This window comes from Coturnix japonica, chromosome 13 (genome assembly GCF_054131305.1).
Source record: "Coturnix japonica strain WE chromosome 13, WE-NBRP24, whole genome shotgun sequence".
Classification (NCBI taxonomy): domain Eukaryota; kingdom Metazoa; phylum Chordata; class Aves; order Galliformes; family Phasianidae; genus Coturnix; species Coturnix japonica.
The window spans coordinates 18521137-18546893 of record NC_140675.1 but is presented as its reverse complement, the minus strand read 5'-3'; the positions used below and the strand labels follow the sequence as shown (position 1 = coordinate 18546893).

Here is a 25757-nt window from a genome sequence, read left to right as displayed (position 1 = left end):
TGCTAATTAAAAACATTGCAAGAATGCTGTAATTACCAGTACAGAATTGTAAAGCATCAGCAGCTGAGATGGGTTTGTGGAGGGGTCTGTGAGGTGATGCTGCAGTATGAGTGGGGATGTGGCAGAGATGTTCATTCTACATGAGAGGTGACAGCTAAACTGAGGGCTGTGTGCGTGGTCTGGGTGTGTATGTCTCCCTACCATGGATGGGAGGAGGATGGATGCCATGCAAATGTGTGTGTTTGGCAATATTACGAAAAGAAGCAGCTTCATTTCAGGGTGTCCATTGAAGGACCTTTAATTGTCTGCTGCAGCATGTGGTGTGTGATTTCACTTTGGAAACATGCCATGCTGTGTGTGCCACACATGAGTGGAGGATGAGCGACAAGTGAATTGTTCACACAGACTCAAAATGAGCAAGGAAGATGGAAGAAGTGAGCTAAATATACTGTCCTGCAATAGAGCAAGTGGTAGAGACAAGAGCATGAAATTCAGGGCATCCCTGATCAGTACACAGAGCAACCACAAGGAACAGACTGCTCCTATATTTGTTGCCTAGTATGGAGCTTGTTTTGAGTGCCAGTATATAAAAGGAGAGTTAACAAATGTGTGGATTTATACAGGCTAAGGAAGCACCTCTCTTTTCTTGTCTATGTGTCCTATTAGCTGCATAAGCAAAATGAAACCTCGCTTCGAAGAGAAGTGAAACAAACCTGTGGTGCTGCATTCAGCTCACTGCCACTGTGGACCAAGACCTGTTCATCTGGTGTGTTGGTGTGAATGCAGGAAGAATCAAAGTCCAACCACACAATGCAGGTGTGGGATGAAAAGGGTTACAGTTCTCTGTGCAATTCATATCTATTGTTGCTGTTCCAGAAATGGCAGTGATGATACTTTATCAAGTTTCCTCAGCATCTCTCAATACAACAAAACACACTCTGTTGTTTATGATCCTGCTGGTCTCACACCTCAAGTTCTCCCTTCAGTTATTCTGCTGACCATTTTCCCCTCGCTTGGTGTTCCCCTAAGGCACATGGTGACCACTTCCCCTTCCCTCTGAGTGTATCATTCCATGCAAAGAGTTTTTAAAAGTTAATTGCCTGACCTCTGAATGCAAAATTAAGGAAGTCATGGTTGGTTGGGTCGTTTCTTCTAAGATTGTTTGAAAGGCAGAGTGAGAACATAGAATTTGACAGAGGAACAATTGTATCGGCACAGACTATTTAAGGCTGACTAGCCAAAGCAATGGTATAAGCAGCAAAGTCTCTCATTCTTCCTGCTTAGGAGAATTCCTGGATTTGCTACTGAGATGTCTGATCCTACCAGGTTTCCTGTCTCCTCAAAGCTTCCCAGCAATGTTCTTCCACTTCTGAGAAGCTGCTGCTTTGGTCAGAAGAAGAACAAATGCTCATTAGGTGTGCTTTACCCAAATTACTTCTATGTGTTGCTTCCAGCAATAGGTTTTTGGTGAGGATTCTCTGAACTTAGCAGCTCCTTGTTCCATGAAGGTCTCCTAAAGAGCCTCTCACACCTTCCTGTTGTCTGAGGTCAGACATGTCCTAGTCATGAACCCCCAGTGGCCTTCAGAGGGATCCTACAGTCTGAGTTCTTTTCTATGCTTTTTACTGAATAATTATTCTATAGGTAATAAACAGTTATATGACATATGTCAGCACCCTCCACAGTGGTTGATCTGCTTCCAGCAAGTGGAATTGCTTTAGTGGCTCATGTGGGCTGTATTCTCAGGCACAACCCCACCAGAGATGAGCACGAGGTGTGACTGACTGCACTGATAGAAGCAAGATAAGCAAGCTGGGTAATGGTGATCCAGGGCACAGGGCTTGGCTGACAGCAGACTGACCAGAGTGTTCTTTGGGAAGGAGAATGATGTATGTCACAGATGGTTGTGATGAGCAAGCAGTGAGGTGAAGGCTGCTGCTGATAGGTGTGTATATGTGTATGGGGAAAGATTTTGTGTATACAGAATAACAGGGGAAGTGGAAGACATGATTAGTGTGTCATGGACCAAACATGGAATCGCATAGGAAGCCAAAGAGTGCATGAGAGGCCAGTCATGTATGTGAAGGTGAAGAGCAGTGCGTACGTGGAAATGCCTGTGAGAAGTGTTGCTGCTAGCTCTCCTCATGTCACACTGGTCAAGAAAAGAGCTGAATATGGAACTTAGATCTCTGTGGTCAGAGCCAGTTGGCTTTGAAGAGCCACCCAGGTCTGTAGGTGTGTGCAGTGTGTACCGATGGGCTCAGTGTGCAGAGACAGCAGTGTGGGGTGGGCAGTACATAGGGGCAGGCTGTGCTCAGAGACAGAGCAAAGGAGCATTTGTGGGCTTTCAGAGCCCAGCCAAGATCTGGAGTGAATCCAGGACCCTGGCAGCAGCGTGGGTGGAAATGCGGGTGTTTCTGCAGAGGAGCATAGCACTGCAATGTGACAGATGCACGATCTTGTGAGGAGGAGTTCAGGATGAGTTGCAGCATGTGAGTATGGAAGGTGGCAACTCCAGTGGTGACTAGAATATATCTCAGCAGCTATTAGGGATTTTAAGGCATGACCCATTACATGCTCTGAGAGAGGACAGCAGTAACATTTGCTATACCCTCCCAACCCCCCCACCCAAGTTTCACCTTTTTCAGGGTAGGAATATCTGGTATAGCTTTGTATGAATTTCTGTTAGTCAGATGCATATTGTAAGGACTGGTCAGTCTTGTGTCTTAATGAGTAGAGGGGACCAGGCAGGCACTGGGACATCACAAAACTTAAGAAAACCAGACCATGTAGGATCTTTTGACTCTTTAACACGCATCTTCACCAAGTATCTCTGAGACTTTGCCCACGTGCCTGGATTTTCTGAGACTAGCAAAATCCATGAAAGCCTCCACTGACCGAGAGACTGTCTGCACTGACCTTTCTCTGAAGTACTTGATGGCTTCCTGGTCTAGGAAGTTCTGTTCTTCTCGAAAGCCCTGCTCAAAGATTTTGCGCTTGTGTCTGAACTCAATGACAGTCTTAGTGTAAGAGTTCAAGGTAGTAACGGAGGCCGCCATGCAGCAGGTGAAAGAACCCCACGCCAGACTGTGGAGAGAGAAACCAGCAGACAGCTGGGTTAAGACAGTAGCTCACGTTATATTTCTGAAGCCAAGAGACACACATACACAGGATGTGACCAGGCAGGTAAGTCAGCAGTGACAAACCCGTGCTCCTCATCTTACCTCCAGAGACTTCTGGCACGTTCTTGGGCATGTGGGCTTAGCTAAGGGCTGGGCACAGCTTCAATCCCATGGGGAACCGTATGGAAGAGTGCTAATCTTAACACTCTGGGCACTCTGACAGGAGCCCAGCATGTCTTGATTTCCCTTTGTGGTGTTTCAGATCCTAGCAGGAGAGTGCTAAATGCAGTATGGAATTCCTGGAAGGAGCTGTGCAGAAAACTGTAATACCTCAGAGAGCATCCTTGGGAGACTGACTACCAACACAACTTCATGGGTGGCTTCTAATCCATTTTACCTTCATCAGATTAATCTCTTTATGTTTTTTTTTCTGTTTCAGGGTCACTTCTAGTATTCCTGGCTTACATCCAGTCTCTGGAAGCCCAACCAGAGTGGGAGACAGCACTTCCATTTTGTGGAGAGCCCCAACCTGAGGGCCATGACCCAAGCATGCAGATGGTGCTAGCCAGCCTCAGGCAGCCCATGCTGTGCATATGCAAGTGATAACCAGGAGCATGGGGAGACAGCAGGAGAAGGAAGTGGAAATAAAGTGACTGTGGCAGTGCCAGGCTGGAGCAGCAACCTTAGCATGGGGCTCCCAGCATGAAGAACTTCTTTTGTTTGCAGAAATTATCTGTGTTCAGACTCCCCTGGACCTTGCATTCAGCCCATCAGCTCCAGGTATGTGTTGTTCACACTGACTTCTTAACTAACTTAATCATCTGTCAGCTACACACTTAAGATGAAAGAAAGGAGCAGGTTTTCTATAACCAATTTTAACACTGTTATAAATTATGCAGGATAGGAAAAACATAGCACAATAGCATTACCTCATAAATAAACATTATAAACAGAGCCCTCAGCATGAACTGTTTTCCCATTCTGCAAATATTCTGCAGACAAGGAAACAGTTCTTTGTTGAAAATTAAGCAAAGAACGCTTATTCATGGACTGAAAAAATGGTTCAAGTAAACAGAAATGGCTCGTTTCAGTGACTTCAAAATTCAGTGCATAACAACAGTCCTTTAGGGACTCCTGTGGCAATGAAGTGTGTAGAGGCAGCCTTTTCCTTGGGATTTTTGAACCTGTCTGCCAGATGCAACCAAATGAGAAGTGCAGAGAACCCCAGGGGGATGAAGCTCTGTTAGGTTTCCTGTGGTTGGGTCAAGAAGTGGGAAGGAAACTTGTGCTGTGTGTGTCCAGGCACAGGGAAGCCTTGCAAGTGTCTTCATACAGCTGGTGGAGAAGCACCGACATCCCCAAACATTTCCAGCTGGTCTCCTAATTGATATCAAGGAAGAAGCCAGCTGAAACCACACGCTTCACTGTGCCTGCTTAGTGCCTGGTGAATAATATATGGAGACATTGTTTTCTTGAAGGCTTGTGATAATTTCTAATTATTAACTCACAAATACTGAAGAGTTCAGGGGAGGAAATGCAGAACGAAGACTGTGACCTCACATTTGGCATTCAGCAAATCATCATCATAAGCCAATTTGGACTGATATATTTCAGCCTCTATGGTGGATGCTGGTTAAATTTAATTTTTAAGTGTAAAGAGCGCTGAGATGCATCCTACCTTACTGGAGACCTCTTTAGCAGCAGTGCTTCCAAGCCAGCTGTGGATCAAGCGTGGTGTGACTGCATCTGCACTGCCTCTGGTGGCTCAGCTTAGGGCTGTGCTTGGCTTGTGACTCAAACTGCTCCCACTTGGGCATTTGTTTTCTTTCTGGAGGGGCCAAGCTTGGACGTCCATTGATCCTCTGGCCTTCTGAAATTCACTGCCTGGAGGGACACCCTGCTCCGCTCCTGACTTGTGCCAGGCTTTGCCAAAGGCTTGGGAAAATGGGGTAAAGTAACATGGACCAAAGGCTGCACTGCGAACCCTGTGACACCTGAGCAGATCACAAGCAACTACTCCTCATTTTGGAAGGTGTGATTATCATCCCCATTTGATAGAGTGGGAATAGAGTTATGGCAAAAATAGTTTTCCCATTGTTACACGGAAAATGAATGACAGCCTGGATCTCCATTGGTGCCCTTTGGCTCTTAGCCATGGCGCTGATCCCTGGCACTCCTTCCAGTGCTGTTGCATTTCTCTGTGCTCTAGCAGGTGGGTCTAGCAGGATGCCATACAGGGGCCAGGAGCCTCTGATGGCACGGCATCTCTTGTCTTGCATGAAATGAAAGAGAATAATCTAATGACTGATTTGTCATGCAAGACGTTTAGCAACCTTGTGAATTTTTAGTTTCATGGTAAATCATGAAATAGATGACTAAAACCAGATAGCAGGCATTACTATTTAATTATATTAATAAATATACAATTATTATTATTACGTATGTTATAAACACCTATAAATACAATTATGAGCTTATAAAATCGTATGCAATTATGAGTATTTACCATTAGTACAGATAATAAGGTGGTCTTTTAAAATAATGTTGCTTATATTTAATGATATGTTACTAAAATGTTGATAACTCCTCTCATAAAGCCTAGTCTAGTGAGGAGAGAAGGAGAGACTAATAACTCCCTGCAGTGCTGTGCATAAGATGTATTTGTATTCATTTATTGGTGCTTGCAAAGATCGTCGTCTGAGCTTTGAGATGGAATTAAACTGACGCAATATATTGAGAAATGAAAGAAAAGCTGAAGTATTTTCCCCATTAGCTGCACAAAGAGGCTGATGCTTCTGGAGGGATGTGGATGTTGTTTGCAGTGTTTGTCTTTTTATTCTCCACGTTCTCCTTTTCTTATCAAGCTTCTTAGAAATTTGCAGATGATGGAATGCAGTTGGTATCTCTTGACCAAGCCATTTGTATGTACATATATAACAATACTTCTCCTAAATGTCTGTTGCCCCAAGCCTCCCCTTGACTCAAAGGGAATGACCATGGTGCCAGGAGCACTATGCATTCCTCTGCAGCTGTGTTAAAAACTGCACTGTATGTTTCAACGGAGACATTAATTGTAAACAACAACAACAAAAAAAACCCTCTAAAACTCTTTGGAATGCCACAATAATTATGTACCTAAATTGAACTTTAATGAGAGTGCTCAATCTGCGTTGGTAATTGTGGCTGCTGTTTATTTAGAAATGCTATGTACCTGCTGATATGCACAGCTGCTGCTGCACAGTTACTGATAACTGTCCTCTAACACTTCGGTGATAGCATGGCTATGGTGGAGTTTTGCTCGCAGTGTTTTGGCAGCTGGAAATTCACATGCGTGTTCCCAGCAATTGGAGATGATACGTACAATCTCCCAACAGACTGATGGAGCAAGTCAGAAATGAAAAGATATTAAGAGGGTGGTGACACTTACCAGAAGGACCATCCGTAGTCCCATGAATGTGGCCTCCAGTCTTCTGGCCCGAGGCTGACTGTCACTTGGAACACTTGAGTATACATCATGTGTGCCACCATCCCCAAGAGACCTGAGAAGATGAGAGCAGAACAGCTGAAATGGTTTTTTTTTACAGCTCCAGCTACTGCTGGAAGTGCTCTGAAAGCTCCACTGCAGGCTTTGCTGCGTTTTCATGCCTCCTGTTGTACTGTGGAGGTGTGTGCAGAGGAAAGGTGTGACTGAGAGCTCGCTATTTTACATCATACTGAATCCTCAATTAAGAGAAATGTTAAAGAAAGAAAACCGCTGAAGAAAATATGGCACAATCAGCATCACCACCAACCTCACTGCTGCACAACAAGGGTTTACCACCCACAAGGCATCTCACAGCCCGACTCAGACAGGCCTCAGGTAAGAGAACAGGAAGAGATGCTTTTGTAGGCAGTGCTGGGGTGGATGCGTCGGTTCCAAACAGAACTATGTTTTAGCTGAATAATTGATAGATATGTAAATTTGTGCACATATAAAGCACTTGGATGCTGCACAAGAAAGTTAACGGCATTCTTAGTAACGTGTGGTGAGATGATCACAGGAATGCTTCTGATGATACTTGCTTTATGGCACAACTGTATTTTGCTGAGATAAGAGTAAGGCAGGATTGTCCATTTTCCTATAGATGTTTCAAAGCACACCGTGCTGCAACACCAGTTCCAGGTGCTTTGAAATATGGATGTTCTGCCCCAACAGGGTGCATTACGCTTTGCTCTATAACTGAAATCACCTCTTGTCTCTGACCATCCATGTTTTTTTCATTCTTGCCTTTCCCCCAGGTGGCAGATCCCATTTTTCTCTCCCCTAGACCCAAATTTTGACTCTTTTTAAACTCCTGCTTACTTCCAGAATTGAAAGCACTTCATTAGTCTCACACATGTGGATGATGTAGGGCAATTCTGGGGGAGGAAGCCAGGGGAATGATGTGTTTCTGTTGCAGGACCTTCAGTAAGATAACATTCATATTTGCTACAAACTGCTGCACAGGCTGAACGGAGATATTTTATTACAGGAAACTGGAGGGAATTGCTCAGCTGCTTGATGTCAGTGTGACACACCGGGTAGTCAGGAGGAGGAAAGAGCAGATCCCACAGGTAAAACTGAGAATTCAGCAGGGTGGGAGGCTGCTGCACACCTTCCTTGTCTCTGGCTACATTTAATTTCCAGAATTCACTGGGAGTTTGTTATACTTAAGTAAATGTTTTTTTTCTCCAGCTGATGGTTATGACATTGATGTTAAATTTTGTGCTTTGCTGTTCCTATTACTTCTGCCGGTAGCTTTTCAGCCTTGATAAAATATTACAGACTACCCTGAGGCATGTCATTGTCAGTCAGAGTCATCAGGAGGTTTGACACAGCCAGGACTAACTTTGGCAAGGCTGTTCTGTTTTTTCTTTCCTAAAGAATTTAGATGGATGTTTCAGCAATGTTCAGCCCGTTTGCTGAGTGGGAGGCCAAGATGACAGTCCATTGACTCAGGTGAGTAGGAGGTCGTGAACAAGGACTGCTGGAACACAGGGATGAAATTGAAGCTGGCACTTATTACTTATTACTTCTTCTGCCTAATGGGAAGAGGGTTGGGAGCAACATCTGAACCAGAAAATCATTCTTTGGTAGTTTTTAGCAGACTTTTTTTTTGTACTGTCAGATTCACTTCTGATCAAAGCTTTATATCACTAACTGTATTTCAGTTTGAGGCAGTCCCTGAAGATTGACACTCTTTCACAGATATGTGCACCGCATGTTATAATGTCTTCCAGCTTGAAACGCAGCAGAACAAAATCCTCTTAATTCAGAAGTTCTTTCTGCCAAAGAAGTCCATCCATGTGTGCTCACCAAAGCCACCTGTGGCTGGTTGCTTGTGTAAATCCTGGGAAGGGGAGATCTGAGCCAGCATAGAAGTGAAATGGACCTTCATTACATGGTAAGATCTGATAACTTTTTGACAAGTGAATTCCTTAAGTTCATACACTGAGAGGCTCCAAGTACAGACAGGGCATGAAAACAGTCTGAACCAGTTGTTCTGAAGGATATACATGTCCCAAACTTACTCTTGGGATTTCTCCTAAGTGTGATTACTGTGGAATCCTTTTCATTCTCAGTTTTGCTAAAGAACAAGATAAACATCCTTCTTTGGTTTGGAGTGTCAAGACTTCATATGCTCTTAGGATTGACATGGGGGGAAAAAGAAAATAGTTTTCAACACAATAGATTCCTCATTTCCTATTGCATTATCCAAGTGATGTTGCTGAAAATGGAGGTTGAGGCTCTGGAAGTGGCTGGGCAGAGTATGGGAGAGGCTAATTACTGCATTGCCATTGTAAAATCAGGACTCTGCTTTTTATTTTTTACTTCTCCCTGGTCAGAGCCTCCCAATTTGCAGTGAAAATATGATCTTTCAGTGGGGATAAAAGAGTCTTGTAGCCCCTAGTTTTTATCCCTTCAAAGTTTTAGCATTTGGATTTGTCCTGTTTCTTATGGCAACAAGGGAAAGGAACACTCATACCTGAAAGCACAGTGAAGACAGCAGCAAAGGCATTTAACTTGAGCCCATCTATTACACTGCTTGAATGAAAGAGCTCGAGGCACATAAGGCTGAATCCGACGACTAACAGCATGATGTATAACACCTCAGATACTACTGACAACCACAGGACACCTGCAATGTACAAGAGGAGCAACTGGTCACTTGCTAAATACTTCCATGAGATCAAAGGTAATAAAAACTATTAGGAAAATCAGGAAAAGCAGTAATTGGATATTCAAAAAGCTTAAATTTAGTTAACAACCACCAAAACTCTGAGAAATAGTAAAAGGTGATGAATGAGGATCTGAAGAACAGAAGGGTGATAAAAATGTCAGATTAAAAACAAGCTGTTGTGTAGGATCCCGGCTTGGCTAGAGAACCTCTTTAGGTGTAACTAGAGTATCTTGACTCCTGTGACCCAAAGCGTAGGATATAGAGTCTATTTCCCCCCCCCCCCCCCACTACATCATGACTTAAATAAGCAGAATCTAGCATGCATGGTCGTGATGGCACACATAATTTAAGAGTATGGTTGGTGGGAGATGTCCAGTCTTGGATACCTCTCTTTGGCAAGGCTGTTCAAAGAAAATGTCCTGTCCAGGTTTTAAAATACATATTACAGGCTTGTCTTGGGCTTTATTCTTAGAAATTCCCTTTCACACAAGTTAGTGTCTTGCAGAATGATTGCACTGCTGTGAGTTTTTGGAGATCCACTCATCTATCTGCCTGCTGGGATGAACATGAAAGCTGTCAGAATACTGGAAGGGTGGAGCCAGGTATGTGCAGTGTATTTATTTGAAGACCTGCAGGTAATAATCATAATAATTGTGTAGCCTTCTGTGTTCTCAGCCCTTAGGTACAGCCCTGCAGATGAAGGGAAGAGTTGATGTGCCCCATTTTGAACCTTGTTTTGTAGCTCCTTGGGGTTGTCCACAGATACGTGGTTCTGGCTGCATTTTGGTAGTGGCCATGTGAGGCTGATGCAGTTTTTTTAGGTGTTACATTTGGAAGTTTCAGCACAAAGCCTCTGGCAGGATTTGCTGAGTCTTTAAAAGGCAGCAAGCCATGGGGTAAATTCGAGAGGATGGTAACAGACGATAATAGTAAGTCCCTGCCAGATTCCCAATTGCTGTTTCAGCATTAAGGACCTACTAGAATTCTTCTGTACATTTGCTAGTGTAACTGCTAGTGAATCCACCTGGAAACAAAGAGCGGTGATGGAAAATTTCAGCCTCAGCAATTGAAACATGGAAAATTAAGCATTTGAAGACAATGGTGAATATTAGAAAAATGCTAGTTGTAACCATAGAGACTACTAAAGAATGCACTTCTATTTATACACTTTCTCCTCACTGTAAGAACATGTATGGTAATAATACGTAGTTGAGCTTAGTGAATCAGATACCTAAGTCTCACTTTTATCAAATATTTGAGTAAGTTAGTGACCAGGATGATCCCAGCTCACATTTTCTCTGAGAAACTGCATCTGATTCATATGTGTGATTAGTTGTCACCATGTCTGATCTTTTGAGCTCTTAAGCAGTGCTACAGAGATAGTGTAATAAATTAAAAGGTTTGTTTACAGCTGCCTTTGCGTAGTATTGCATCTATCAACAGCAAACAGCTGTTTCTTTCATGTCTATTAGTCAATTTGGTATCAAGGCAACTGGCAACACTTCTCTGAAAAGAAATAGGAGAGAGAGAGCCAAGGTATTGTTCTGAGATACAGCAGGATTAAGGAGAGATTTTACCTCATTTTCTTAAAACCATAAGTTTCTGTAACAGGGAAATGGTGAAATGCTTCGAGTTGGAATGGATCAGATTATGTAAACCTAATTGTAACCTGAGGCAGCAGAAAGCCCTGACTAATTAGTTCAAATTCATAAATTCCTCCACCAAACCTTGATAGAATAACACAAAGTACATCTGACCCAATGTTTGTTTATTCCCCTTTTTAACTTCTGGGGATACCCACTGCAGGTACATACAGACCAGGGTAGTGCTGTAGCAGTGACTGCAGTTCAAGGCTGAGGTATGGCTCTGTCCTCTACTTTACTGGATGTGTCATCTGTCCCCTTGTTTCAACCCTTCTTCTTGCAAGATTTCTTTTTTTTCTTCCACATGTGACCCCTACCCTCACCCTGCACAGACTCAGGTCTCTTGAATAGTCATATGCCTGCATTTGCTCTTATTATCTTCAGCATCTTTCCAGGACATTAAAAGTAAATCTCCTTGTGCTGCATAGAACAGTGCCAAGCACAGCATCTCCCAACACCACTGTAATATTAGTGCTTACTAGTATTGGTAACATGGATGTTTCTAAGAAAAGTGCTTCAATCTGCCTCCCATATCACTGTATCATTATAACAATCTCTGGCTCACTTCCAAATTAAACGCAGATTTGAGATTGGGTGTTCTGGGAATTGAAGAGGCTTCAATACTAAGTCCTGATGCTGAACATTGTTTGATGTAAGCTTATAAAGTAATCATGATTCATTTCCTGAGCAGATGAAAAAGTTATTTTCACCTGAGAGCCAGACCCAGATTTATTTGGTAAATAAAACATGCCACCCATTGTCTGTTTTGTTCAGAGTTATATACAACCAGAAATACTAACTTCACCTTCAAAGTTCTGGTGATTCTTTCAGCTCTGTCTCTCTCCAGCCTGATTGCTATTGCTTCCTCCCCAGCTTCCAGTGCAAGGCTTATCAACCTCAACACCCTGTTCCAAATGATGAACTGCAGTTGTCATTCATTCACCTTTCAGCCTGTAAATTTTATTCTGCCCAAAGAAACCAAGAGCTTGGAGGTTTTCTAAGCTTCCAGAATGTCTACCAGTAGCACAGGCAATTCATTCATTAATATTTGTACATCATTGCTATGCTTCAACCTCATGCTATTAAATAAGCCATCTGAAGCAGCTTACAAGGAGTAGGAGAGAAAGTCAAGCTTCAATAAAAATATCAAGAAGTCATCTGAGCCAATTGCTTTAAGAAGATAGGGAAGCCAATGTGGTTATATCAGGATTCCTACATTATGGCTTCTGGAGTTTACTTCAAGTATGTAAACTGCACGTAAGCTACCCATTGCCCACCTAGGAAAAGGTGTTTGAAACTGGGTGCTGTGGACACAAACGTAATGAGTTTGAGAAATGATGGGAAACTACAGAGAAGCAGTTTATCTCTATAGAAGGGCCCAGCACACAGGGACACGGCATTTAGCACAGCACTAACAGCCACAGAGGCATAAAAGGGAGCTGAAATTCTGCTCAGGTCAGTGTGGTACTGCACAGCACTGTATGTTGGTGACTGTGATGCACTGAAAGGATTCATTAGGAGTCTCCTATCTGTATGGCCTTCACCTGAGTGTTTGTATTCTATCTCTCAACATTTGGTCTTTGTGCTGTGTATGCTTTCAGTTTGCTTCTTCACTAAACTAGCTGTTATGTGACAACGGAGCGTTGCCATGAGCTCATGTACAGAGCTTACTGAAGATGTGTGTGTTAAGCCAAGGACTTTCCTTGTAACAGTGGAAAGGTGCAGCATTAGTCAGGCAGTGTGTCATCCCTGCTCACCTTGCAGTGCTGTGGCAGCAATGTGAGACCTCCTAGCAAAGAATGGTTTTCTACTTTAAAACAAAATTAAAGCAAAACTGCTTTCCTTTCACTCCCATACGTGCATTCTCACAAGCAAAATGTATTCAGACAGTTTTTCCAGGATTCCCTGAAATGATATTGGGTGAGAGGGATGTTGCCTGTCAAGTCCACCTCACACCTTCTGGGCTTTTAGCAGGTTATCAGCAATGTGCTACGTTCTTGTCTCAGACAGGAGCTGACAGCAGTCTGTCTCCCTGTTATGTCTCTATTACACATCACAATTTACTTGCTGTCCTGTGTCTCCCAGCATGGTGTCATGAGAAGCTACATGTAGATAGGAGGATTTTGATGACTTAGTAATCTCATTACCATCAACACCTGCTGTTCTGATATGCCTTATTTTGCCATTTTTTTCCCCTAGGTGTCTCTACACTAACAAGCCTATTGCATCCTCAACAGTGTAGCTGGCTATGATAGAAATCTGTGTATTGTGGGTCACTTTGGCTCTTTGCTCCCATTCTATGTGTTGTGTGGGGATATTTTGCAGGTGGGATTGTTGTTGTTTAGAGATTCTTAGGATGTTAGTGCATCCCTGAGCATTGCACTACTGTTTCCTTAATAGTGTGTTGTCTTTGTGCAGGTCCTGATGAAAATCACCAGTGCTGTCTCCCCACAGAACTGAATTCCACCTTTCAGATCATCCCAGAAAAGGACTCAGCCTCTGAATCAGCAGTATTGGGTGCCAAGGAAATGTATTTTCTTGCAACTGTAAACGCGGTGAACATCCTGTTCATTGTGACAAGATAATTGTTATTCACAGGAGTGCTGAAACTTGAGGAACTCGAGTACATCATAACCATCTGACAAGATCAGTCTCTTGTTCTTCTGTCAGATAGTGGAGGGCAGTATCAAATAGATTCATAGATACTAAGTGTGTATCTTCAAAAGTGGTGATTGTGTTGAGTGTAACTGCACAGTGACAACATGCTAACAAAAGGATGCTGCAGGCTGTTCTGGAATGGAAAAATGAGGCAAGCAGAATTTATTCTTGACAGTGAGATAAAGAGGCTTTACCTCAGACTGTAATGAGCCTCAAGGTTGAAAAATTCTTCATATAACTTGAATAAAGTCAAGTATGTCAACCCTGAGCGCCAGGCAAGGCACTGTAAATGAACACACTATTACCTCTCAGCAAGGAGCATCCTGAATCAGAAGTTTTCAATGTTGAGCTTCCTTTGAAAAAGGAATCCTGAAAAATGTCACAGAAATTGTACTTAGAACTCCGAGCATCAGACCATGTTTTGGTGAATTCCTGATTAAGCAGCTCGAAGAACAGTGTGGTCAATGACTTCTTGAAGTTTTGAGCAGGTTTAGGCTTTGCAATACCCAACTGAAGATGAAACTGCAGTAACTGCTTCTGTCTTTGTAGGGTGTTCTGGTGGTTTGCATCTGGCTTTTTTCATTTGGAGAAAGAAAAACTAAGGGCTGTTCAGAGTACTCTGAATACAAATCAAAGCATCGAGTACTCTTTGTTCAAACCCTGTGCAATTTCCTGTCCTAAAAAACAGGCAACAGTTGTGACTGCTCCTTTTGTATGAGAGAGCTCTGGTTAAACTGACCTCAAGAAAGTGAAGAAGTTATTGTTGTGCACTTTGGTGCTTTTTCCTTACAGGATGCAAAGATGATTCCTGGCTGTCTTGATTTAGTAAAGCCATTTCCAGACTTGTTTGCAATTGGAGCTGAAATAGCCAGAGTTTAGTGCTGTCTGAATGAGACTGTGCTGATAAAGAAGCCTTTGCCTCTGTTTATAGAACCATGAAGTTGCATAATTTCATCTACTGCTCTGCTTTTGAGAATAAAACCAGTTCTAAAGAGTATAAAAACACATCTATGCCTTCTCTCACATGCATATACAACCATGCTCAGTGTGTGTGATAATATGCTTGCTGGAAACTCAGAACGTTGATTTGTGATGCCAGCTCCTTGTGCCAACAGTTTCCGATGCCAGATTGTAAGGCCTGTCTCTGGATGAAATAACGATATTGAAATCCCATCCTGGCCTGTTTCTCCAGGTGGTCAGGTCATGAAATTGACTGTCAAAGATCCAATATTAGTGCTTGTTCTCAAGGCAACACTGAAGAGGCGGCTGACAGAGGAATTGCTGTTAAGAGTTCAAAGCATTTTTAATCCATAAACATGAGCTGTTTGCTCGTAAAGAATCTCTTCTGGGAAAATCTCACTGCTATTCCTGAAGGAGGCTGCTGAGTCACGTTAACTGTGTTATACGTGGTGCAGGCAGTAATTGTGTGCATGGAGATATATCATATATTTTGGCTGGTGGCTTGGAAATGTGTGCTACCTGCCACACTGGTGGCACTGCTTCCTGAATGCATGCTATTCCACAAGTGATGTGCATGGAGCTGTGGACCAGAGTCTGTATTGATTCCTGTGGGCCTTTTCCAACAGAAACACAGCTTCCTTATTGTAGTAAACTATATTCAGGACATTGCAGTGGGATTTTAGCCTCCTTGGAAACAGCTCCTGCCTCTGCCTTGAACTGAAGGTGGAGTGTGGTTACTGCTCACCAGCTGTTCTAATGGTAGAGCTGCTCTCCTGGTTGATGGATTCAAGGATCTGACCAAAGTGGCCTCATTTGAGCTGCGACAGTGTGCCACGCTGTCCCTGTGCAAGTCATAATACTGAGCCAGTGTGAGGACAGCTAAAGAAATCTTAAAAACCTTTATACTTACTAGGTTCCTTGTAATTCAGTGCTAAACATCTGCTCTGACAGTCAGAAGGAATTCTTCTGAGCTATGATGTGACATCATCTCAAATCACTCCTCTGTCAACTCAAACTTGATCTGTCTGGAAGTTTCTGATACAAGCAGTATGTTTTTGACATCACACTGCATATGACAAAAAGACTCTATGTGATAGAAACAGACTGAGCAAAGTGTCTGCCACGCTGTGGAAATCTAGTTATTTCTTTAACATTATTTTCTTTAATATTCAATTCCAGAACTAGTAGCACGATGCTGCTGCTGCGCTGACAGCCCCTTCACCCTTCATAGAATAGATCCTGCTTTTCTGGTGAGTGCTACATAGATTTACTGGATGTGTGGTTTTCTTGCTCTTCTGATTTTTAAGGTTTTAAGTGATATTTTCTTTGCATTTCTGGTCCTCTCTCTTGTTTCATCTGCTCTGGGTTTTGTTCTCCCTGTGTTTCTAAGCACTCTGTCATAGCTCTGCTTTTCCAGACTCAATTTCTGCGGTGTTGGAACTGACACCTGAATCTCACATTAATTACTCTGCTTCACATTCATTGCAAGAGAAAAGAGAGGAAAAATATACAAACAGGTACAGATTGTGACATGTTGTATGTCTTGTTTGGGAAAAGCGTTAATGTAATCTTAAATTGGTCGTGTAAATCTCATGCTTTCTCTTCCATTTGCTTTCTGATGGTTTGAGTCATTTGCTCACGTCTGCTGCTTCAAGACTGGAATTAAAAGCCAGAAATGTTGGAATGATCGATAAAAATTGGTGGAAGGAATAAACCTTGAGCATGCTGTTGTGGCTGGCATAGGGACTCAGCTCTGAGCAGTCAGTCCATCTGTTGGTTAATGCAGTCCCATAATATCAGACCATCTGCCTGCTCCTCATGTGCTGCGGTGTAGAAAAAGTGGAAGGAGAGAGACAGACCTCAAAACTAAGTAAAACTCCCCTCCAAAGCAAATAAAGCTTCATAATCCTAAGAGCCATCGGAGGTATCTGAAACTATCTGCTCTTGTAAAGCAACTAAGGCAGTCAAAAAAGCTCTCAGAGAAGAGACTGCATTCTCAGAACATGAAAGACCATTTGACAAATGTAATCGCTGGGATCTGTGTAGCTGATAGAAGAAATGCCAGCTGTTTTGTCTAGCTGTGGTTCTTCGTGGGTTTCTCTGTTTTGAAAGGCGAGGTTTTGCTGTGAGCTAAACAAAAAGATTCTCTTTGGCATGCTGATGTGGTTTCTGTATCTTTTTGTGGCTTTGACTTGACATTTAATCCTGTACGTGACATTGAACTGACTGTGGAATATCTTGATTCTATATTCTTTTTCCTACCGTGTGTTCTCAGTTGAGTAACATAATGTGAAATATCATGAAAAATACTCTAAATCAGGATTGTCCTGTAAGCATTGATGAGTGTATTTTGGCCAAATGTTCCCTCTGTAGAGCTGCAGTTCAGGCCTGGTCGTGTACTTCTCAGTACTGGGCTGAGGGATGAATTATGCTCAGACCTTGCAGCTAGCATTCCCCACAGCCAAGAAGCAATATTCTCCAGACCTTTTGCATTATCAGCATGAAAAGCAAGCTTACTGCTTCCTGATGCAAATGTAGCTGGAATTCTGCTCTTAAGCATGGTTTCATCTTTGTGTATTTGCTCGGCTTTTAAATATAACTAATGATTCATAACAGATGTGTACAAAAACCCAACCAAACAAAAAACCCCACTGATAAAAGATAGGTAACAGGGTAAGTAACATATTTTTTCCTCCTCTGTGTTTAACTCTCTTAATACGAGTGCTCAGGTACTGGTTTGCATGAGTGCATACATATATACACTCTGTTACAGTTCTATTAAAACCAACGTAAGCCAAAAGTGAAATATATCAGAAGACAACAGGAACTGTTTGGTAATGCGTACAATTCCTGAAGGGAAACCAGTCATTTCTTTTCACTGCATAGAGGTCTCTGGGCATTTGAAGCCCTTATAGAAAAGCTGACCTCTTTTTTATCAGTGACACGGTACATCACCAAAAAATTGTGTTGGTTTTTTATTATATCCTGGCTGTTCTGAATATCATTTATCTGTTTTCCAGCCTGAAATTTGCTTTGTGTTGTCCATCCTGTGCAAAAGAGCATTCCTTATCTTGGAGTATAGCTGTCATTCTCCTCTCTGTTTCTTTAAATGTTATTATATCCTTTTTTGAGCTGGGGGTGGCAAGGGAGGGATGCGAAGAGCACACAGAGTGCTGTGGGTGGTACATCATGAATACATGTGGTGTTAGGGAGATCTTTTTTGTTTTGTTCTTTATTTCCTACAGGGATCCTAATGTTTCTTTTCATCTTTTCTTAAGCTCTGCAGAGCAGTGAATTGATGTTTTCATACAAGTGTCTGTCACCAGCCCAAGAACTCTATCCTGAGTGGTTAAAGCTAATTCAGAACCCATCACTGTATATGTAAAGGTAGGATTATTTGCATTTATCAACATAGAATATTATCTGTCGATCTCTTTCTCAGTAATTGCAATCTCATTTTCCTGCAATTCCTTTTTTTTTTTTCAGTGCCATGAACAGCCCATTATCAGCAATAAGCTGCTTGTCCATTTTCTCAAGCAGTTTTGTCTGTGTGGGAGAGCAGTGGCTCCTGTGTCATTGCCCATGGAGAGGTTTTAGCTGATCCATTGGTTTCTTTTCATCAGCTCTTGGTTTTATTACATCCTCTCCTTCCCAAGGCTTTATTTTATTTTATTTCACTTGCTGCTTTAGCAAGGATGCTAAATGTGTGTTTATTAGTCACAGATGTGAAGCATCTCCTGGTAACACTTTGAACTAAGTTCTCTGCTCAGGAAAAAAGCAAAGAGTTACAAGTTTCTCAACTCCTTTCTCCGTGTTCATTAAGTTTCTTCAAATTTTAGTCTGTGCATCATATCTAGAGGGATGTTTTCTCAGCCTGTGTGCAGAGTTTTGAAGTTTTCCCCTGATATTTTCTTGCTTGTCCTCATCCCATCCCTGCTCCCAAATTTGACCCCGCTGTTGACAGCCAACCCAATGGGTGATTGCGTCTTTAATTCTGTGCTTTTAGTCTGAGCATGGAATAATCTACAGAGATTGTTAATGGTTTTACCTTGTTGTTCTTGTTCAGCTTTAGCACAAGACATCTGCTTTGACTTTCAGTGCAATCAGTGCCATGACATTACTGTCCTTCTAGTTATCTTTCTCTTGTCAAATTTCTGATACACCAGTTATGTCAGTACCCATTAAAATCAGGCATCTCGTTTTCCTTCTCATTAGCCGCTATTGTAGCGCTGGCTTAAAAGCATGTATAGATTTAGCTAAGCTTTCTCTTTTTTTCCCTGTGCTTTGTTTAGGTGAGACTTTATTTACTTCTTGTTTGTCATCCTAGTTTTGCCAGCTACTTTTCAGACAGCACAGACTTTTATTTTTCATCTCTGCAGGATGCATCATTGTGAGCTGTGTAGAGGACATACAGGAGTCGTTTTCTATCTCTGCCAGTGTAGTCTATAATTTAAAAAGTCCCCTGTAACATTTTTGAGCGTTAAATACTCACCAGCAATGAACATTTTCCTTCTGTAAGATTTTATGCTGCCTCAATTTTCACGGTGTCTAAAAGGCCTTGTTTACTTTATGCACGTGAATTTCCCCATGGATAAGTAAAAAGCAGTGCTGTGCAGGCAGTTGCCCATGACCTGCTGTTATTTTTTGTGGGGATTGTTCCATGGATTTGACGTTTGAAGCAAGTGAGTTTTTACAGAACACTAAAGTAGTTTAAATTGTACCATCCTTGTAAAGAGATTGTCCTGTGAATCCCACGTGTGAATCTCGCCCTATGTGGGTGCAACCATCTCAGTTTTGAGCTTGTTGAGCACAATGATCTTTCAGCTTGCTCCTGAAGCAGCTTCCCAACAGGACTCATCAGGTTGGAGCACCTCATTCTCCTTCTGCCCTCACTGTCATTGTGGTTGATGGCTGACATTTATGTTATTTAGAGAAGGCTGAGGGAGTTCAAACTTCCACACAGTTTTATGCATGGGGAGGAACAGGCCTGTATTTGTGTGTAATTGTGTGTCATTCATGAGGTCAGATCTACAGGGATGGGAGAGGGCAGTTAGGAGGTGAGCCCAGAATGGCTGATGAGAAAGGGAGTATTATGGAGTGTGTTGCAGCCCAGTGTGCTGGGTGGACATTGTGGCAGGTGCCTGATGAAAAGCAAGCTGTGTTGAACAAGTGAGGTCTTGAGTAGCCCGTAGGCAGAGGAATGGCTGGGAGGAACATTAAAAGATGAACCAAGTAGCTAAAAACTGGATGTGTTTTTCAGTAACAGATCAGCACCCCTTACTAAACCAGCTACCCCTTTTTGATGTCAAAATAATCAGCAAGAATGAACTTTTGATTTGCTTTGTTGAGAGAATTCCAGGAACAATCCAGGACTTAAAGCTCAGGTGGCAGCTTTCTTCCAGCTCCTTTTGGAAATACTTGCCATCTTATTACTCATTTCTGTAATGAGATTTAGAAAATAGAAGGCTGCATGGGACCCAAAACCAACTGCTCAGTGAGAGCCCTTTAAAAGTCCAAAGTAACCTAGTTGGTAACCTATTATCCTACCTTCCTTCACCATTAGTGAATGAATAATGTCATAATAAATGTGCACACGGAAAATATATTTTTTTCTCATTAGATCTGCCATCACAAAGCTGATTTTGTTAAGCAGATTTAGCACTAACAACCAGCAATAGCTAATAAATTCAATGTTAGGCTTACAGGATTCTGACAGATTGTTGGCAGCTGTCTTTAGAGCAGGGAAGGGCTCTCCTACTGTAGGTTGGAAATGTTTATTTATACCACACTGTGGGTCTGTTGGCCCCAAATCTTGCTGCTCAGATCTGCCTCCTTTTAGTAGGTGCAATATATACAAAAGCTGTAATAGCTGAACAGAAACACTATATCCAGTTCTGCATAAGCAGACTAAAGATAGGGAGCTCTAAATCGTGGATCCTTATGTTTTAAGGGTGAAATAAGAAACAGGTTTTCATTTATGAATGTAAGATCTGCACCTGGGCCCCAGCACGTAGTTTTAAATTTAGTTTACTGTAAATGTTTCAGTGATCAACTTTTCTCTGTTAAAAAGGTTGTAAATATTCTGATGGGGTTTTACTGTGACTTGTTGCTAATTGGTGATGGGCTGTAGAAAAACTTGTTATACAACCAGACTAAGTCTGTACTTAGGCTTCCTTCTAGCTTGCCTTCAAAGTGAGAGATGATGTGCTTTGGAGGTGTTTTGACAGACTCCAACAACCTGTACTTAGCTGAGAAGTTGGTGAGACACAGGCCTGATTTGGAGCAGGGAAAGCCAACTTGAAAGAAAACTCTGGAAAGCTGAGTCCCCAGCTGCAGTAATTGAGCATGCATACCTAGAGACATTTTGGATAATAAAAAAGCCTTGAACAACCACTTTTTAGTGGTGATAGATGCTAAGAATGTGTAAAGAAAATGAGTAAGCAGAAGTCTCATTGTAAAGACAAGTTGTGTTCCCAGTTACACAATGTTCTGTGAAAACCAAAGCATATTAGTACAACTGAGCTCAGAAAAAGATTCTCAGTTTCTATATATTTGCTGCATTTTTATCATATCTCAATTACTTGAAGAGGAATCAAGTATCTGTCCCAGCACCAGGTGCTACTGAATAGCTGCAAGCTTCTGCCCTGAGCACAGACCCAGTCAACACCACAAGAACCTGGAGTTGTATGCAGGTTTCTAAGTGCTCCAGAAGTGGGGAAATCTGTCTCCTGCCCCTTGCCAGCAGCTGAGCACAGTTATCCAGCTATATACCTTTCCTAAACAGGTTTTCACTTTGGAATTGGGAAATCATCTCTCTCTGCAATCATCTGCTCTGAATAACTTCATTGCTTGCTTGAGCGATACATGTTAAAATGCAGATTTCTGTTGGAATATTATAACAGCACAAGGGATACTCACAAGATCAATGCTGAGTGACAGGATGAAGAAATTAAAGGAGTTGGAAGTTCTTTCTATTTACGAAGGAACAGAATAGGTCTATAAGTTAAATAATTTGCAGTGAAAGTCAGCTGGGCATCACTGCCACTGCTTTCTTTCCACGTGTGGTGTAAGTATCTCAGGACAGTACAAGGCTGATGGTGAAGAAATCAGGCTCCAGCTGAGCATTCCCCCTTCTGTGAACGTGTCATAGAACTGCACAGAAAAGCTTCAGAAACAACAATATTTTTCTTCACTAAAACTGCCCCAGAAGAGCTTGACTGCTTCAGAAACGAAAAATGAAACAGCCTAGAAATATACACTGGCACCACGCAGCAACTCTAAAAGTACTTATGGAAAAAAAATTGCTGACAGCATTTAGCACCACCAAAAAAATACCAACTTAAAGTACTAAGTGCTGTTTTGGAATGAGTGTGGGTGAGGCATTATGAACTGTAATGAACTTGCACAGAAAATGGATAAAGCACAAAACCATCCTCGTGCCTTTCTAACAGACGGGCTGTGCTTGTCTCAAATCCACATTTCTCTCCTTCAGGCTAAAGGATCTTAGTCTTTCTTGTACAGAACTTTCTAGAACTCTTGCTGCCATTCTGTGAACTGGACTAGAAGTGAAAAGAAATACCTCTGTGTGTTCTGTATATGGGAGAGGCTCTTGGTCATGTGTGGTCAATCTGCAACAGGATATTCTCTGCTCTGTTCTCAGACCCTTTCCTTGGGATTCCTAACATCCAGTTTGCGTTTTGCCCTTTACAGTGTGGAGTTTGTGGTTTCAAATCTATTCAGTCCCAAGGTCACATTTCTGTACATAAGGTTTAGCTCACAGCTCATCAGTGTTAGTAATCCCAGGCTTGTTGTTCCCTTTGTGCATAATATGTTCAAGTTTGCTTACAGTGACCTTCATAGAGGCTGTTAGTATTTCTCTCACTGAATGCCCCACTAGTTTATTAACAGAAATCGTCCTCGTCTTTCAAGCTGTCCAGCTGATCAGCAATTCAGACTGAGATCAATTGTTCCTTACACCCCTCTCTGCCTCTGTCAGACTTCATGAAGGTACCATCTGCTCAAAAGGCTTTGGGTCTGTCTCATGTGACCTAAAAAATGGTGTTGCTCCTCTGTACAAATGTGAGTTTCCTCATCTTTTAGATTCTCCATTAATTCATTCTGAGCACGGAGGGCAGCACAAGGGTCGTGCGCCTCTGTGGGCAGAGTGCTCAGTCTTGAGCTGGAAGCAGGATGTGCTCAGCTGCCCAACTTGTTAGTTAATTGAATTCTACCTTTTGTTTTATGTTTCTGATGATGAATTGGGAAATATGGATTAAATTGCTATGGGGGTTGTGCACCTCTGGTACAGGGGTAAAGGAAAGCTTTGCAGCCTGCCCTTTCTTTGCACCTGATTATTTCCCCCGCTCTTCTTTCCTTGATGCTGGGTCACACAAGCAGCTACGTGGTTCCCCCTCACAAAGAGACATTTGGGACCTGAAAGTAAGTGTCACTGCAATTTTCTGACTATAAATGTCTCCATGGCCTGAGGAAACTATGCAGTGTGTCCTTCCTTACTAAAGGAAGCAGGGAAATGTCTGTATTACAATATAAATCTTAATTTACTTGGAAAAAAAAACACCCCACCAAACAGCTGAATGAGAAAGGAATGCATCAGAGGAATGACAGGTCTGCAGGAACTGAGTAAACAGCTGTCTTAACCCCTCAGCTGAAAGTAATCTGGATGACATGTAAGTTCTTGTGTGCTTAGGAAGTAATGTTTCCCCTGGCACTGAAGTATGACAAGAAACAGTACTGGCACAATTTGTAAAAAAGGGAAGAAGCCTTAACTGTATTGTCTTACCTTTTTCAGAAGCCGGAGCAAGGTCAATAAAACTTCGGCATTTTTCACCTTTAAAAGAAAAGGATTATTTTAGGAGACAGAAGGTGTTTGGTTTTGCTCTGCCTCCTCTTTCTGGCTGGTGTTCCTGCCATCACTCCCACCTGAGACTCTATGGACCACCACTTGTTCTCAGCCACAGAGCAGACGTTTACTGGCCCTCCTCACAAGGCAGGAGTCACCTTTGATGAAGTGTATGAAAAAGCCCATCTAGGTTTTGGTTCTGAAAAAAGGATGTTCCTGTGCCTTTTATCAAGAGAAAACTACTTGATAGCAGAGAAGGAGCCACATCATTCACAGCTCACCAACACTGGACTGTCATTTACAAGCATGGATGAGCAGGACTCCGCAGATTCTGCATATGATAGGTAGCTGTTATCTAAAAATAATCAGTTTTATAATGCTTATCTAAAGCTGTCTATCAAAGAAAAGAAACACCACCACCATCAACAGCAAGTTTTGAGTCCCAGTCATAGTATTTTCAGCTAAGACTCCAGCCAAACAGCCAGAGTTCTGTATAATTACTTAAGGATAAAGAAACTTATTTGGAATTTGAATTCATTTGGACGACTTTTCCATGCTACGTTTTGAAGGATGTTGATAGATTTGATTCCAACAGACTTGAGGAACCAACTTGAGGGGACACACTTGGCTCACTTGAATGGGGACCAATATTCACGCTGCAGCTGCACTTTCTCAGTGCCACGAGCAACATATTCTTCTCTGAAGGGAGAAAGTGAGTGAGCAGAGAATGGCTGAATTCATTTTATAGGCCATACCATAAAAGCATGTTCTCAGGGAACAGACTAAGCAGAGCAAAAATCCTGCTGATCCTACTTGTAGACATTAGTAGACTCATGTTGTTAGCAGCCTGTCATTAAATACTTTCAGAATCAACATGGAATTCTGGTTGGGCACTTGATATTACAGCAGAAAGCGAAGAAGCAGTCATTTTCTACAAGAATCTGACATTCAGGACTATTCACTGGAGAGATGGAGAACTTCATCTTTTGGGAGGACTGAACAAAGGGATTCATCCAGCTCTGGCTACCTGGGTGCAGACATTTAAGCTTCACTCACCCCAGTCTTCCAAATGGGATGGATCAGGCCCTGATTTAGGTATGAAATGTGGGTATGAAAGACAAAGGCACAAAGCAAGCTAAAAAATATTGCATAGCATTTTCAAGTCTTTTAAGACCCATTATTATAAAGCAGGCTAATGTGTTGCCGTGACAGCCTCACAGCCCTGTGTCACTCCCTCTGCCTTGTGGCTGCCTCATCCATTTATCACTGTAAATTAAACCTTCTCTCTTTAGGACTCTACCTCAGCAAAATGTATCTTCAAGACGGATGCTTTGACTTTTTTCTTCTTTATTTCTTCAGGCAATTGAAGAAATTATAAAATAATTCCTGTGCTTTGGTGCATCCGTCCAATGAATAACTGTGTTTTTTTCAATAAGATGCATTACAAAGTGGCCAGTAACTTACCTGCTCTCTCCTGAGTAATCAGAGCATGGCATGCCTGCTACAGGTAATGGAGAAGAATGTATTTTGCCCATTCAGACTTGAATTTATGGAAAGACAGCTAAAGTTTTTTATTAGTTTTCTTTAATTCTTGTTGCACAGTTAAAAGACTGAGGAAATGTGAGCCACTACAAAAGAATACTTGGTATTGAAATGAACATTTCTGTAACCCTGTGTCTGAGCGAAGGACTTGTCCTCTGTGAATCCATGCGTTAAAAGGACAGTCTAGAAAAGAAAACAACTTATCGAAGCAACATCTCTATTTCCAAAAGAGGTCCGTATCTGAACAGAGGGAATGTCAGGTGAACAAATTTTGCTATGAAACAGTCTGAAAGATACTCGGTGTATCACAGAAACCACAGCATCTCAGAAGCTCTGTGTTGACAGGACTTTGGTCTCCTTTCAGCCTTGTGCTCAGAGTAGGACTATTTCTGGGGCCAGATCAGCTCACCTCTGACTTTATCTGACCTGATGAATGGTGATATACCTTCTGTATATACCTCCCAGGGCTGCAGCTTCTGGAGAAGTGCTTCCAACTGGAACTCCTCTAGCTTCTCTTTGTAGCCATTCTTTCTATATTTGTAGAGACATGAGCAAGACCGGCTCCTTCAAGTTTTTTTCACGCATGGTGTTCTTAGGAACCTGATCAAGAAATTCAGGCAAGCAGGCGGGCTATAAAAGATACTGTGCTGTGAGTAGGAATCATTCTCAGTCAGTCTGCGTGATAAGGCATGACGTCTGTCAGGGATGCGCTGATATCAAGTTAATATAGGGAGAATGACCTTTAGATTTGAATTTGATATAAGCAGATTAA

The 25757-nt window shown here is 42.2% G+C and overlaps 1 protein-coding gene and 1 long non-coding RNA gene across 2 annotated transcripts in view; one reads left to right on the top strand and one right to left on the bottom strand.

The window, feature by feature from the left end:
- GSG1L (GSG1 like) overlaps positions 1 to 25757 on the bottom strand; it is a 49228-nt gene that overhangs the window by 9964 nt on the left and 13507 nt on the right. Inside the window, 4 exon segments of the mRNA XM_015877310.3 lie at positions 2920 to 3087; positions 6550 to 6661; positions 9128 to 9280; positions 23384 to 23431. Of these exon segments, the coding sequence (XP_015732796.2) occupies positions 2920 to 3087; positions 6550 to 6661; positions 9128 to 9280; positions 23384 to 23431 (481 nt within the window).
- On the top strand, positions 3082 to 21819 carry LOC107320940 (uncharacterized). The gene is made up of 7 exons (XR_014933931.1): positions 3082 to 3902; positions 4957 to 6981; positions 7634 to 7715; positions 8026 to 8100; positions 9110 to 9337; positions 9818 to 9924; positions 13384 to 21819. It is a non-coding gene; the product is annotated as an uncharacterized LOC107320940 (long non-coding RNA).